Below are 16,848 nucleotides of genomic sequence, written 5' to 3' on the forward strand. Positions count from 1 at the left end.
TATTTAAAAAACAGGACACATATGACAATATTTGGATGAAACAGCAGTTTTAACAATGATAATGAAATATATTTTGTTGTTTATATCTGGTAATATCATAAATACCACAATCATTTGAAATAGCACAAATCATGTGGCTTGTATATACATGTATTTCTGCAAATTTAGTACACTGTTTTATTTACTTAACTCATGGTTAGCACTTTTGGCTCCCAACAATAGTGTACTAAAGGGGTTGTACTGTGTAATACTTACATTTCAGTTGTTAGCTCATCTTGAAACATCTCACACACCCCATTTGCCTGCATCACTTCTGTGACCTAAATTCTGTTAGTTGGTTACATGCTGTCATCATTTCTATTTTTAGCACGGCTTCACTGAGGGACTATCTCAAAGGTTACGGTGATGAGGGGACCAGATCAAATATAATTTTATTTTGATTACTTTAATACATTTATCTATGAATTAAATATGAAAGCAGCCTAATCCATGGGTGAACGCTTAACATATTGAAAATAACATTGACCCTATAAAACTGTTAAGAAAAGTATTAAAAATGCAAAATAATATGAAAAAATAATTGATCAAAACAATTAATTTAATTGAAAGTAAAGTCAAAATATTAGAAAAACCCTACTGAATAGTTGTTAATGAATTATATAGGTCCCCTGAACTGAGATTACAATGTTACAGTGATAATATTTGATAAAAAAGACAACTCATGCGAGATTTGACTGTCGTGTATATGTTTCAATTCATTGCTATATGATTTGAATGAGTGCTATGATTAGGACTCTATATCACTAATATTAATGTCAAATAACCAAGTCATGCATAAATACCTTGAAATAAGTAAACTTTGATATTTATAGTGATTTTAGGTGAACAAATATGGAAAAAAAGTTACAAAATGCCACTTTTTCACAACATTTGTGTTCATAAATAAAAAAAGTAATTAACATTACTGAACAAAATACACACCAAAAGATGCAGAATTTTATACTGAATCGTATGAATGTGACATCATGTGTTTATGTTAAGCCATTGTGGAGATATGGCCAAATTACTGACATATATCAAGGTCATTGAAAAGTGGCGGCCATTTTTTAAAATGGCCGCCAAAATACCACTAAGCTGGGCATGAGAAGCATCCATCACACGATTCTATACTCTACAGACATCAAGGTAACTGAAAAGCATAGTGGCTTTTAGTCCCTCAATTTGGTAGTCAAATCTGGTCTGGCTCATGGACTAAATGCAATACATTCTCCTTCGGCGAGGGTAAAAAACAGTAAAATACACGTTTGTTTGCAAACACGTTTGTTTCCCATTGATCTCTACGGTGTTTGTTAATTTTGAATAAATATTCAATGTGAATAATGCGGTGTTTGCTTTTTCCTCTCAAAATGCATGTATGATTATGCATGTATTTCCTTTTGCATACCATCTACTTACATTTTTCACGGTGGCCATTTCTTTATTCAAAATGGCTGTCATATAGTCTTGCTTACCCTGAATATTGTTTGTTTAGGTATCTGTCGTTATGAATATGGTATCAACACAATTTTATGTTTGTGGGGGGGGGGGGGTTAGACATCACCTTTGAGCAGATAGGAATGTATAGAGTAGCATAGTCCTTGTACGGGTAGTTGGCAAATCTTGATGTAATAAGTTGGGACATGTCAGCTTAAGGAATGTCTTGTTTGAATGTACACCATACAGAGGGTGGTGGCGCGTGGTAATAATTAGTTGGGGATTATGGTGATGGAAATTATGTTTATAAACCTCCACCGGAAGCACCAGGAGACTTTGCAAGAGAGGAAGGGAGGGGTGGAGCTACGAATGCCTTCAGGGGCGGAGTGATGGATGCCTTTGGGGGGCGGGGCGTTGCCCAGGCATGAAGAGGGAGAAGAGGGATCATGGGAGTCTGACAAGAACAAGGGAAGGAGGAAAAGGAGTTCTGAGGAGACCAGGTTGAGAACAGAGAACATGACAGAGGAAAAGAAGTTTGAGGAGAAAAAGAACTGTGAGGAGAATGTTTTATGAGAACTGGAGGGAGAAAGAGAAAGAGCAGGGGACCAAGAATACATACTGTATCACCTCGTTTTCTCACCATCATGGCCACTGACGGTCTGGTCCGGAAAACTTTGACTGGTCCAGAAAGGATCTCTGGCTGTTCAATGGTTTTTGCAGAATAGATCAGGGATGGAAAAACGAGGCATCAGACATTCTGGAGGAGGAGGAGGAGGAGGAGGAGGAGGAGGAGATTAGGACCATACTCTATGCAGAGCGTTGGTGCTGCTCAAGCAGTCACTTTGGCAATTGGACACAATCCTGGGCGGTTTGCCACTCCAACACAGTATACCAGCACGCTGGCACTCATTTTGCCAACCTCGGAAGGATGACAGGTCGAGTTAACCCCAACTGGTATTAATTCAACAGCTGAGCGGGATTTGAACTCAGGACCTTTGGATCCAAAGCCCACCACCCTAACCATTAAGCCTACACCAGGCATACAGCCTGTAGGTTTCACATAATCTAGTGGGTTTGGACATGCATCAATTACCAAGGTGTGGAAATCTAACACGGAACAAAGCACATTACACTTGGTCCCCAAAAAAACAATATGGCGATATCGCTTAGCTGATGGGGGTATTGGGGGGGGGGGTTGAGAGAGGAGGGAGAGGAGAGAGAGAAGGCAGGGAGGTGAGAGGAAGCTCAGAAGGGGGAAAGAGCAAGAAAAGGGGGGGGGGAGAAATGCCTCACCAAATGTTGCTTTTCACTGTCGGACGGAGGGGTGAGAGAGAGAAAGAAAGTGAAGTAGTTGGGGGGAGAAGGAAAAAAAAAAGATAGAAACGTGAGGGGTGGATGTGGCATTAGCAAAGAGTAAAGTACACCACATGGCCAAAAGTATGTGGACACCCCTTCCAATTCATGGATTCAGCTATTTCAGCCACACCCATTGCTGACAGGTGTTTAAAATCAAGCACACAGCCACGCAATCTCCATAGACAAACATTGGCAGGAGAATGTGTCGTACTGAAGAGGTCGGTGACTTTCAACATGCCACCTTTCCAACAAGTCAGTTCGTCAAATTTCTGCCCTGATGGAGTTGCCCCGGTCAACTGTACGTAAGTGCTGTTATTGTAAAGTGGAAATGTTTAGGAGCAACAACAGCTCAGCTGTGAAGTCGTCGGCCACACATGCTCACAGAACGAGACCGCCGAGTGCTCAAGTGCGTAACATGCTAAAATCGTCTGTCGTCGGTTGTATCACTCACCAACGAGTTCCAAACTGACTCTGGAAGCAACGTCAGCACAAGCACTGTTTGGCGAGAGCTTCATGAAATGGGTTTCCATGGCCGAGCAGCCGCACACAAGTCTAAGATCACCATGGGCAACGACAAGTGCCGGCTGGAGTGGTGTGAAGCTCACCACCATTAGACTGGAGCAGTGGAAATGCATTCTCTGGAGTGATGAATCACGCTTTACCATCTGGCAGTCCGATGGACAAATTTGGGTTTGGCAGATGCCAGGAGAACGCTACCTGCCCAAATGCATAGTGCCAACTGTATGTTTGTTGGAGGAGGAATAATGGTCTGTGGATGTTTTTCATGGTTCGGGCTCGGCCCCTTAATTCCAGTGAAAGGAAGTCAACACTACAGCATACAATGACATTCTACATGATTCTGTACTTCCAACTTTGTGGTAACAGTTTGGAGAAGGCCCTTTCCTGTTTCAGCGTGACAATGCCCCCCGTGCACAAAGCAAGGTCCATACAGAAATGGTTTGTCAAGATCGGTGTGGAAGAACTTGATTGGCCTGCACAAAGCCCTGACCTCAGAACCCCATCAAACACCTTTGGGATGAATTGGAACGCCAACTGCGAGCCAGACCTAATCACCCAACGTCAGTGCCCGACCTCACGAATACTCTTGTGGTTGAATGGAAGCAAATCTCCATGGCAATGTTCCAACATCGAGTGGAAAGCCTTCCCAGAAGAGTGGAAGCTGTTATAACAGCAAAGGGGGAGCCAACTCCATATTAATGCCCATGATTTTGGAATGAGATGTTGGACCAGCAGGTGTCCACATACTTTTGGCCATGTAGTGTATGTTATGCTTCATGACTGAACACAAAAAAACAACTCGTATCAGAACAGCTGCACACATGACGACACAACAGAACTTGTAATGTTAACCACAGGCACATCTGCAAAATCTTTGATATTCCTGTTCCAGTGTGGGAACATTAACTAAAAGTAATCACTGAAGACGGAGACGGAGACTTAATTCCTTTGGTACCAGGTCTCTTCGGAGAATCCTTGGCTATCGCTGGTCGGATTTTGTGTCCAACGAGCGGTTGCTGAGAGAGACTCGGATGAGATTTGTTACCTGCATAGTCCGTGAGCGTCAGCTGCGGCTGTATGGACATGTGGCTCGTTTTCCTGACGCTGATCCTGCTCACCAGATTCTCTCAGCGAGGGAGTCTCATGAGTGGAGGAGGCCAGTGGGCCGACCACGTGCCTCATGGTTGCAGCAGGTTGACCATCATCTCAAGGAGATGGGGATGGGCCTGGCATCTGCCTGGGGGATGGCCAGACGGAGGCCCCTGGAGTACCGGCGGAAAGTGGACGCAGCGACGCGCTGTTCTGGCACATGCTCCCATACCTGACCTGACCTGAATCACTGAAAACATGGAAGTACCGACCGCTCACGTACGACCTAATGATCCCATTGAGCATGAACATCGAAAACAAGGCATTGTGACCAGATATCATACTTAGGTACAAAAAAAGAGAAGGCATTGCTGATTGAGGTGTTAATAGAAGTAATTTTGGACTAAACGATGCAGAAATCAAGAAAATGTCCAAATACCAAGACCTCAAGAATGAAGTGAAAAGATCCTGGAAACTGAAGAATGCCAAAGTTGAACCAGTGACAGTTGGACCAACAGGAATGATGATAAAGAACCTCGCAGAGATATTACAAACCATCCCTGGGAATATTACTACAAATGAACTACAGTTGGAAGCTGTCTGGGGTTCAGCGACGATCCTGAAGAGAGCCCTCGACACAAAACTTTGAGAACAGAAAACTTCACACCTTGGTCCGTGGTGACCCCTTACTGAAATGAAGGGGGATAGTTTGAGTCCACCTGGGAGGACTCCATTCCACATTCTGAAACCCATATAAGTAGATACCAATCAAACACACACACACACACACACACACACACACACACACACACACACACACACACACACACACACACACACACACACACACACACACACACACACACACACACACACACACACACACACACACACACACACACACACACACACACACACACTTTACTAGTGTGGAAGAAGATTATAAAATTCCACTTGTCACTTCGCTAATGGGAATACCAAGAGAGAGGGGAGTGGGGAGAGAGAGGTGAGTGGGGAGAGAAAGGAGAGAGCATAGAAAGAGTGGGGAGTGAGGAGGAGAGAGGTGAGAGTGAGGAGGGGGAGGGAAAATATGGGAGCGAGGAGAGGGTAGGGGGAGCGGGAGCGATGAGAATTGAACCTCACGGAGTCACGTGACGATTGTTCCCCTTCAGTTCACCTGTTGAACATGGTCCCCATTTCGGGGGACCGCGATGTCGCTGTCAGTCCGTGCCGTGTGCAGAGCCGGACCTGTTTGTGCACACGGCACGGTTTTGCACACGGTGAGCACAGGAGGCCACTCCGTTTGGGATCTCAACAGCTCGAGTAGCAAGTAAGTATCGAGAGCTTCTTGTGTACTCCTACAAACTCTTCTTTTGTCAAACCATCCATAAAGTAGGACTCTCGATCCAGGTATAACATTCATGGTTGTTATCATCATCATCATCATCATAACATGCTGGTTTTTCGTGACGTTTCCTTTCTCATTTCGAGGGAAACTTCAGGTACAACGAACGACGATAGCACCTTGACCCAGAGTGAGCAGTTTGCTGGCAACACCTGAAATTTTTCTCTCGCTTTCTCTGTCTTGTACACCTATACGTGCCAGCTGAGGCTCCAGGGTATTCTTTGTGTTGTACACCTGTACGTGCCAGCTGAGGCTCCATGGCATTCTGTCTTATATACCTGTACGTGCCAGCTGAGGCTCCAGGGTATTCTTTGTCTTGTACACCTGTACGTGCCAGCTGAGGCTCCAGGGTATTCTTTGTCTTGTATACCTGTACGTGCCAGCTGAGGCTCCAGGGTATTCTTTGTCTTGTACACCTGTACGTGTCAGCTGAGGCTCCAGGGTATTCTTTGTCTTGTACACCTGTACGTGTCAGCTGAGGCTCCAGGGTATTCTTTGTCTTGTACACCTGTACGTGCCAGCTGAGGCTCCAGTGTATTCTTTGTCTTGTACACCTGTACGCGCCAGCTGAGGCTCCAGGGTATAGCATGAAGACATTGGTAGATGTACATACACCTTTACCTGTGCATTATATAGGAATTTGTAAGATATAATATGAGCAAATTCGCCGATGGGATATCGGATTTGAACCTCGATTCCCCCCACATCATGATCGTCGATCAGTCGTCGGATCACGTGGGAAGGCGAAACCAGATGAAACCTGTTCAGGTTGTTTTCATTTTTGGTGAAACATACAAACCTCGTGAGATTCTTTCACTCCAACCTGCCACAATCGATGAGTATGAAGGTTGCGACGTGTGAACGCAATTACTATTTTTAATTTTAATTATATTTTACTATTACTGCAAATAACCAACGGGAGCAGCTTCTGATCATCGGATCGGATCGATATATCGGATCGGCTTCACCATCGATATCGATTGAAAGTTTCCCGCATTGTACTTTACGCGACTTGGGGACGTGCTCCATGCTTTCACGATCACCTGCAGGACGACGAAACGGACAAAAAAATGAACACACCTGTACTGGCACTGACGTCCGCATGTACGCAATGCTCCTGCACACCTGTCCAGATCGTCTCACCTGGCATTTTCTCACGTGCGTCATAAATAGACAGCCCTTCCTTGACATTGCAGTTGCTGCAGATAATTTCTTTATTATTTATTTATTCATATGCAACATGTGGCTGAGGGGGGGGCACAGCTGTGCCACTGATGCAGTGCCCCTGTTAACAGTACACTGGCACTCATTTTGCCAACCTCAGGACTAACCCGAACAGCCTGGTGTTAATTCAACAGCCCAACAGGGTCTTCCTTGAACTCAAGACCCTAAGATCACCAGGCCGAGAGAAACGCTGCTCTCAACTGAAGGTTTTTTGACAAGGATTTCATCCTCAGAGATGCCTTCATCAGGTATCCGTGCACCCAGCATTGCTAAGTTATTAAAACACCCTTGGCAGAGTGGGTGGGGGACTGAGAAAGATTGTAGTTGTTTACCGGATCCACATCTTTATCCCAACAACTTTATCACTTATCCTTTTCGCTCGAGAATCATCGAAGCACAATTATAATCCAGATAGATTATGTGGAGACCGGTCAGTGGCTCAAAACGGTTCCTTAAGTATCTCGCACAAGCGACGGAGGAAGGACATCCCTCCTAAACTATTGTTGAATTTTAATTTTTGTAATTGTTCATTTATAATGATTTTAACTTTTCTGCCCAAGATTTTCCATCAACTGTTTGACTCACTTACACCCTGCACTTTTGGACTTGAGTTTATATCCCTCCTCTTTATAATACAACATAAACATAGGGGCAATACCCCTGGGTGCTCACCTCGAAGTGGCTGGATAAGATAACCAGGGAACTAATGGTAGGCGTGATGACCCACAGAATATGTAATGCAGAAGAAAGTAAATAACTATGGATTTATTTTTAATGGCATGAACAAGCTTTGCTACATACGCGTTGATGAACGTTGTGCCAAAGTTTAATCGAAATCCGATGCGTAGTTTCAGGAAAGGAGTTGAAAGTATTTGTGGACGGATGGATGACACACCATTCCATAATCTCCCAGGAACTACTTTCCAGGTGAGCTAACAATAGGACCGCGTGTCCTGAAGCTCACCTGGATCAGGAGCAGCAGTCTCTCAAGCCCCCCTCCCTACAGACCCCATTAGACACTAATTTTTTCTTTGCCCGAAACAAACTTTGGTACATGACGGGTGATGAAGGTTGTGGTCAAATTTCATTCAAATTGTGTGCGTAGTTTTCGAAAAGAGAGCAAATACCTATTTTGGTTTCATCAGAATTGCATGTGTCGTTTCTGAGAGTGCTACAGAAACACGATACCCGACACGCATCAACACTCCTGATATTCCCACCCGGTAGACCCCCTTAATGGACATAGATTTTGATGCGGTCAATACAACTTCGTTCGGCATCAGATATGAAGTTTGTGGCCAAGTTTCACCAAAATTATGTGTTTGGTTCAAGCGATAATGACTGAAGTGTTTTACGGACTGACTGACTGACTCATTCACTCACCTACGGACACTTCTTGATCGCATAAGCTCACCTGACTAAAGTCCAGGTGAGCTAAAAAAAAAAAATAATAGTAAATAATATTAAGTGCATGCACAAGGTTTTTTTCTTGCAATATAATATGTCATTCATTATGCACATTTCAGTACATTTCAGAGCCTGCCGTTAGGCCTTGTTGTTCTTCATTTCAAACATGGACTCAGATCCTGCCAATCCTCCTGCTACATCCCTGGTGAGGGAACTGCCAATGGACAATGGTGTGGCTCCTAAAAGAAAAGGCCAGAGAAACTCGGCTTCGCCTGTGATCACTCCAACCGAGCTGGGAATCAGCAATCCACGCTACCTGCCAGGTGAGCTCATCGCAATGTGCTGCACTCAGTATGGGCAGCCAGGGGAACATGACTATTGTCATTCTCTGAAAAAAGAGGCTGCTTGAAATATGTACAATTAAATCGAGGGCAAAGTCAACGGTGTACAAATCTCCTCGCTTCCCATCCAAAGCAGAGTTGAAAGATGGCAAAAAGTTCTACCATTGAGTTAAAACCAACATTGAGTTAAAACAAATCTGTTTTGATCCCGATGTCCCCAAGTACCCACCCCATGGGGGCATGAATCTGGGGTGAAATCCAAAAAATCGTTACATATTTCATGTGTCCCCCAATGTTGATTGCATATACAAAGTTTCATTTTAAAATGTTTAAAAATATTCCTGTAATTGCATTGTTTGGTATATAGTTTGATGTTTTGACCCTGCTCCAGGACTCCAGGGCCCCAGGGTCCCAGGGAGTTTGGCCAGAATGATACTGCTCTTGTACCTTCTTGTCATGTGGTGACAATAACTACCAAGTTTGATGAATTTCTGCACAATCGTTCAGGAGGAGATAACGTGATGGACGGACAGTCCTCAAAGTCACTAAGTGAATGAAACAGCGATATGTTCCCCTGATGAACCCAAATAAGGGCAAAACTAGCCAGAAGCTTCGTTTTTTATCTGATTGGTGACAGCATTTCACTTTAACATTCTTTAACTGCTAAAGGCCATTCTCGGCTGACAGTCATGGTGTCGTTATGATGGTATTGTGACAGAACCGGGGTTCTGGGGTTACCACGGGGGGTTCCTTGGAGCTGCTCCCTGACCTCCGGACCTGAAGCCACCAGCTATGGATAACTCCGCCATCCGGCGGGTTGCTAGTTAACCACGGACGCTGACTGACACCACCAAACCGAGCAGAGTCCTCGTGTCCAATAAAACCACATTACCTACCGCTGGTTTGGTGATCCGAATTGGGCACCACACCCTCAATGCCAACCCATTTACTTATTATGGCCGAGCAAAACCATGGGTTGGCTTAATCAGCGGAGCCAATCAGTGGGGCAAAATCTTCCCGTCTATCTAAGACGTAGACACTACATCAAACCAATTAAGGAAAAGACAAAAATGAGCAGGTCTGGAAACATTTAACAGTTCTAATCAGCAAGCATTTATTTACATGCAGGGGACCAGAAAGATGATCTTAGAAAGATGAGCATATTAAAGGAAGAGCTGACTGTGGGTCCTGGCTCACCCCACACAGATAGGCGGGCCTGCACGAATCCCAAATGCAGGGCAGGATTGGGGGGAGGATGGTGGTGGAACTGGGAATATCAGGAGTGTCGATGCATCTCGGGTAGATTGTTTTTTGTAGCAGGCAGGAACGACTGTGGCTATTGTGGTCCAGATAGGCAATGTCAGAGGTTCGGGCAGCATCTCACAGTTTCAATGCATGCCCATGCAGGTTTTGTGCAAACTCGTGCAGCTCCTGGTGCACCAGTTCCCCCCTGGTGGCTCTCACGGTCTGAACTTGCGGACATCAGCATGGGCTTGGCAAAGGAACTCATTGCAAGGAGGGGTTGGTGGACGAAAGAGAGAGATATTATTCCAGCCTTTTATTTCCACTGCGACCAGGCGTGGTCACGGTTCTCCGTCTTCTCGCTACCTGCTCGTGCTGTGTCCCCATTGGTTTGCGCCTCGTGGAGCCTTTTAGGGGCTTTGAGAAATGTCTCTAGCAACTGAGTGGCACCTATCCTTCTGGAAGATTCCTCTGCTGCGGTACACTCCACTTTTAGTGCTTCGATCCCTTCTCATGTCATGTTAATGTTGTGTTTTAATGGGAAAATGCAAGGAAGAAAGGAAAGGGCGGTTTATTTGAATGTGAGAACCGAATGTATATTGATTCAGGGAATTACTAACTAAAATGGGACGAGAAACAAGGGGTGAAAATTTCTGGGGAGATAACGAGGAGGAATTAATGAACAGAAAAGGAAGATTTCTGAGGGGAGCACTGGAAATGAAAGGTTGTGAAATGAAAGGATGAGGGGTTGGAGATGGATGGATGGGCGGAAGGCTGATGGATGATGTGGGATTAAAAGTCGAATTGATGGATTGACAGTGCATTTGAAGTAGATTGGAAGATTGAGAATGTTTAAAGTAGGTGGAGGAGAAACATGACATCAGGGATTAAACAGACTATCTCATAACACATTCTTCTCCCACTCCCGCCACCAAATCCCCCAAATAAAGGGAAATGTCCGTCTAATCACATATACTAATGACATAACTGACACTGTATTTCTATATGTCTCTCTGAAATGCTTGGGGGTCCATTTCCACAGCCATAACAGTATCATCATGGCATTTGTCCAGGTCATAGAATCTCAATAATCTCACAAATATACCATGTATCTTTGATTGCTGGGAGCTCAGCTCCACCAATGATGCACAGTGCCCCTTGTTTCCAGCAAGCTGGAACTCATTTTGCCAACCTCAGAGGGATGACAGGCTGAGTCAACCCACCTGGTGTTATTTAACGGAATTGGCGGGGGGTGGGGTGGGGGATGGGACTCTGGAAGTTCAGTCTTACCCAATTGTGCCGTTCACCCGATTGAGGCCCACAGCACCAAAATTAGATTTTGAGGCTATAGCTGCCTTATGTAGTTATTAGCTTATCTTGAATTTACATTCCAGATAAGGTATTGTCATCGTACACCGTCCGCCCGTCTGTCTCCTTTTTCGATTTCTCCAGCCAAACTGCGAGGCCGATCCGGCTGAAATTTGGCAGAAACGTTCCTCTCGTTACTGCTACCAGGAATTGCAAAGCTCGTTCCAGTCACATGACTTTAAGTAGGTCAAAATGGCCGACTTTGTAAATTTGTTCACAAATCTTCTTCTCCAGACCCACCAGTCAAAATGGCACCAAATTTGGTTTCAACATTAGGCCAGGGTAAGGGTGTTAAATTGCGGAGGTCATGCCGATCACGTGACTGGAAGTGTGTCAAAATGGCCAACAGTCAATTTTTGGGAAAATCTTGTAAATTCCTTCAAAAATCTTCTTCTCCAGACTCACTAGTCAGAATGCTACCAAATTTAGGTTACAACATTAGGACAGGGTCCTGAAGTTAAATTGTGGAGGCCATGCCGATCACCTGACCGGAAGTGTGTCAAAATGGCGGCCCCGCAAATTCCTTCCAAAATCTTCTTCTCCTGCTCCACCAGTCCGAATGCTACCAAATTTGGGTTACATTAGGCCAGGGTGGGGAAGTTAAATTGCTGGTCATTCCGATCACATGACCGGAAGTGTGTCAAAATGGCTGACTTAGTCAATTTTTGTGAAAATCCGATAAATTCCATCAAAAATCTTCTTCTCCAGAACCACCAGTCAGAATGCAACCAAATTTAAGTTAAAACATTAGGACATGGTTATAATGTTAAATTGCAGAGGCCATGCTGATCACATGACCAGAAATGTGTCAAAATGGCCGACATTCAATTTTTGTGAAAATCGCGTAAATTCCTTCAATAATCCTCTTCTCCAGACACACCAGTCAGAATCCTACCAAATTTGGGTTACAACATTACGACGGAAACTTCTTCTTGTCTAAAAGCTGTCCAGTATCAACACGTATAGATACCTTCAATTCATTAATTGTACCACACTGCAGCTGTCGGTATTCAGAGTGGGGAAAGCTCACAGTGGTGGTCTCTCCAAAGGAATGAACCCCACACCAATGATCCTGATGAGAGTGATGGGCTCCTCTTCGGAGACATTGTATGCGGTGCTTATCTGAGCAAGATGCACATGAAGTGTTTTGGTGAAGGCGAAGTTTACAGGTCGGTCTCCAGTTTATACGCCTGCGGAAAGCCAATCTGCATCATTGAGGCCAAGCAAGTTCAGCAGGTCAGCTGTAAACTGCCACTTGTACGGACCCTCCAAGGTCAGTGTGATGAGCCCATTAGTCCCGTTTATATTGAGATCGACAACATCCGGTGGAACATCCCTTTTTATTAAATTATTCAGCCCATAGAAGCTCCACAAGCCAGGGGGCACGTCTCTTCTTGCCTCACCTCTCTGCTCTGTCGAGAGAGCGACTATGGTCTCGCCTTTTCCAATGTTGTGCCAACCCACTGTATTGTTAACCGAGCACAGGTCGACATGCAATCTACCGTTGCAGTTGTCAATGCACTGTTGGAGGGGGACTGCCTCTCCGCTTTGAACATTTGAAGGTGTATGAAACATGGCCATAATGTTGTTGTTTGCTCCTTCAGAGCTATAGAAAAGAAAGCATTTGCTTTCAATATAGATACCAAATACAGTGGGTGGGGTGTTCAAGACAGTAGTCCCTGTATAAAGTCTACTCAGGTCTGATTCCCAGGTGACAGACTCAGCACAAGAAAAGTTCAAGGCAAAGTTCCCAGATGTCTTTGTCTTGTATAAACTGCCACGTGTGAGTGGTGAGGAGGTTATACAAATCTGGAACTCGCACCTGATGCAGTTCTGGCAGACCCAATTTAACTTCACGGTCTGGTGTGATACCACAGGATATGGAGTGTCGGTCAACGACCACCTTGCAGCTTCGGAGCACCCACTTTCACACTCTTTATTTTCCACATCGACTACCAAGTCCGATGGATCCTAAAAGAGATCCAAGTGCCGCTCCCTCAAGACCAGGCCTGGAGTGCATTTGCAAAACCATATGTCTGTAGAGCCTAAGAATGCATCTGCAATGACTTTGGAGTTGTTCCAAACATCGACTGGTGGCTGAAGGGTCCGAACCGAGGCATGGGGTTCTTCACATTTGCTGGACCAATACTGGGTACTAGCATACTTCCACTCTAGAAGCAACTCCCTCTCAACCAGCAGCGGCACCTGTACAACGGTGCTATTGTAAGCCTGGATACACTTCCATGATCCCTGTATGGTAACTTGCTGACCTTGCACGCGATACCAGTGGGCGATACTGTCATCAGGGTGAAACTGGACCTGGGCAGGGGCAGTCAGACAGGTTTTCTTGTGATGCGCCACCAAGCGGGGTTGTACCTTAGGCCCAATATGGTTTTAGGAGCAAACCCACAGGTCATTTGGTGAAGGTTGCTTTATAGTTTGCTTGTCAAATGCAATGCCCTCCTATGCATTGCCAAAGATGTCGAGCTGCACAGGGTCAGGTGTACACCACATGTGCTTTTTTTTAATGTCGTGAAGTCACGAGAGCAGTGCAGTGGGACATGTGCTGTTTGCAGAGCAAACACTGTATGGCTGCTCACACCGTTCGCACAGGAAATGGTAATCTGTTTGAAACCAACGCACATTTGTGCTGGCCCATTCTGTGAGCATGTGGTGGGGTCCGACCTTATCACTCCATTGTGGCAACTGCAACAGGCCATCTGTGCAAATCACCTGGGGCAGGTCCTACAGGCGAGGTAATCCAGGATCGTGCGCAGAACTATGGTCGGAATTTTGCAGCACTCATCGATCACGATGACACCAGTCCAACAGGGTCCCATTTGCCAATAGGTTTATCCACAGGGGTGCACAGGTAGTGGTGGTACACTTGCACATCATGTTTCTGCAACCCCAGGTTGGGGTTGTTTTGATGATTCGCAGTGAGATCATTCTCCGAGGTCAATACTACATTCTCCGCCCACAGAATGTATTAATGGCCCACTTGGTTTTACCAGAGCCACCCTGGCCCGTGAGGTACATTCGCCGGCCCGTAGGTGCTGCAAGGTCAGCCGGTAGTGGTGGTGATGATTGAAAATCGACCATTGCAGCAGGGGTACGGCTTACACAGTGCTCAAGTTTCCATCCAGCTGCTTCTGCGCACCATTCACACCCTGGAGTTTTGTGGTGCCACTGCCCGTATCTGGGCTGCTCCTCGACAAGCATGTCATGCATGGCCTGGGAGGGCCAACCGGTGTAAATTGCGTCCGTGCAGATGCATAGCACGTCATTCTGTGGAATGTGCCAAAACGTACTTCGGAGCCTGATGATAGTGTACCCCACAATAAGGCCCGGATGTGGTACCACTGAGTTCTCACCCTTTCTTCCCTATATTGGATTAGATTGGTGCCCTGTACCTTTTCAAAATTAAGAAGCCTCTCTGCTCCTGCCAGGACGTTGGACATGTATGCAGTCTCATTGTCGTCCTTCACAAGAATACTTGACATGTCTCCTCTCCGAGCACATTTGCCAACAAAGCGTATAGCTATATCCCTATCAACTGGGAACTTGATTTTCTCCTTCACACCAACACTATATACTACCTCGTGAGCAGTTGTGCTCTCCGAGCAAAGGTCGCGTGCTTGTAGCAGGCCGGCCAATTCGGGTGTGGTGATCCAGTCATTGTTCTCGCGTAGTTGCTCCCCTACGCACCCTACCATATATGGGTGTGTTTTGATAGAACTCCAATGTAGCGAGTTGCATTGCACCTGTGAGTGAGGTTATGTGAGTAAGAGGCACACCATCCATGTTTGCTTGCCGAAGCATACTCATTGGGAAACCATACTGTTGGACGAGATCCATCGTGTCACCGACACCTCCAAAGACACTGTCCTTGCAGGCGAGGTTGGCTGCGCACATGTCTATGTGCTCGTGTTCCATACCTTGGATTCCACCCATAGGTGGAATCCAAGGTATGATGCCTTCCAAACATCACAATATTTTTCGGGTATGGTGAGAATTCTTTCTTTCACTCACCATTTGTGGAACCGGTAGGCTGTGGTACCACCCAAGGAGTAACATGCTGAATCATAGTCCTTCATGCCTGGTGTTGGCTTAATGGTTAAGGTAGTGGGCTTGGGATCCTAGGGTCCTGAGTTCAAATCCCGCTCAGCTGTTGAATTAACACCAGGTGGGGTTGACTCTGCCTGTCATCCTTCCGAGGTCGGCAAAATGAGTGCCAGCATGCTGGTATACTGTGTCGGAGTGGCGACCCGTCCAGGATTGTTCCCAATAGCCAAGGAGACTGCTTCGGCGGCACCAACGCTCTGCACAGAGTATGGTCCTAATGGATGGATGGATAGTCCTTCGCCAGTTCTGGGAGCTCATCTGGTAATTTGCTAGGGTGTCAGCTGGTCTCTTCCTCAAAGGCATTACCTATTGCCCTCACATCAGCCGCACCTCTCTGTGAAGTACCGTTGTGCGTCAGAAGCACACGGCTACACAAACACACCCTTGCTGTGGCAGGGATGCATTTCACAGCAAACTGGAGAATGACAGTACAGATCCTGGCCTCATATGTCCTCATACCTGCAATGGTCAGTGGTCGATTTTTGTGCATTTTTGCCAGAGCCCTTTCTGCTTGAAGATCAAGGCCACATACCTCTTTCATTGCAGGTGGTCCATCGATAACTCAACCCATGCATGATTGTTGTGACATGGAATTATAATGTGTGAATAACCATCATTGTACTTCTCAGTGTCTCGCATGGTATGCCCTTTGGCATCAACTATCATCAGTTTGATTTTGAGAACAGTTTCCAAGGCAAATACATCCTCCTTAGTGCAACCCGTCCTGGCCACCTTCACATCAAACTGCTTCAGTGCCGTACGATGGTGCCCTATGATGGGTCTTTAGTGCCGTACGATGAGCCCAGCCGAGTGTATGGTGATTCTACACTGAAAGTGATCAGCAACGTGTTTTATAATGCAATTGGCAAACTGAGGGTCGCCCTCTGGGGCTTTCACTGGACCTGGTTCACCGTTTTGGCCAGGCAAAGGACAAAGTTCATAACATAAATAGACTAGGCACTCTCTCCCTGCCTCCCATATGTGTACATCAATTCCATGCAGGGACCCTACCGTGACTTGGTCGCCACTAACAACAACCTTTCTTTTGATCTTATGCTCAGAGAATCCCTCCTCTTCACTCACAACAGCCAGTGGCTCATTGGCGGCCTTCCCTCACACTGTAAAGAGCTTGTTCATCTGCTGAGGGTCCATCATGTCAAGCGCTTCAGATTTCATGTCAAGTGTGACTCTCATTTTGTCCAACTCATAAGAAACCCAGTACCTCGAACAATCATCGATAATATCAGGACCCCAGCTGACAAGTTTAACCTCAATGCATGCTGTTCCAGCTGTGCCACC

The 16,848-nt window shown here is 45.8% G+C and overlaps 1 protein-coding gene and 1 pseudogene across 5 annotated transcripts in view; one reads left to right on the plus strand and one right to left on the minus strand.

Annotated features, from left to right (window-relative positions):
• Window positions 1-2,414, minus strand: part of LOC147023756 (uncharacterized) — a 15,058-nt pseudogene extending 12,644 nt beyond the window's left edge.
• Window positions 2,415-5,547: 3,133 nt separating this feature from the next.
• The window catches only part of LOC147023757 (proton-coupled zinc antiporter SLC30A2-like), a 39,545-nt gene continuing 28,244 nt past the window's right edge, over window positions 5,548-16,848 (plus strand). Inside the window, exons 1-3 of one of the 5 annotated variants that reach the window (XM_085889514.1) lie at window positions 5,548-5,767; window positions 7,167-7,314; window positions 8,650-8,796. In XM_085889514.1, coding sequence (XP_085745640.1) covers window positions 7,302-7,314; window positions 8,650-8,796 — 160 coding nt within the window. In that variant the 5' untranslated portion in view covers window positions 5,548-5,767; window positions 7,167-7,301. Of the gene's footprint in view, window positions 5,768-7,166; window positions 7,315-8,592; window positions 8,797-16,848 lie in introns of those variants that run through there. The other 4 variants (XM_085889511.1, XM_085889510.1, XM_085889512.1 and 1 more) reach the window with 4 other exon arrangements.

This window comes from Eptatretus burgeri, chromosome 7 (assembly GCF_056783735.1).
Source record: "Eptatretus burgeri isolate ZD-2024b chromosome 7, Ebu_testis_v1, whole genome shotgun sequence".
Taxonomy (NCBI): domain Eukaryota; kingdom Metazoa; phylum Chordata; class Myxini; order Myxiniformes; family Myxinidae; genus Eptatretus; species Eptatretus burgeri.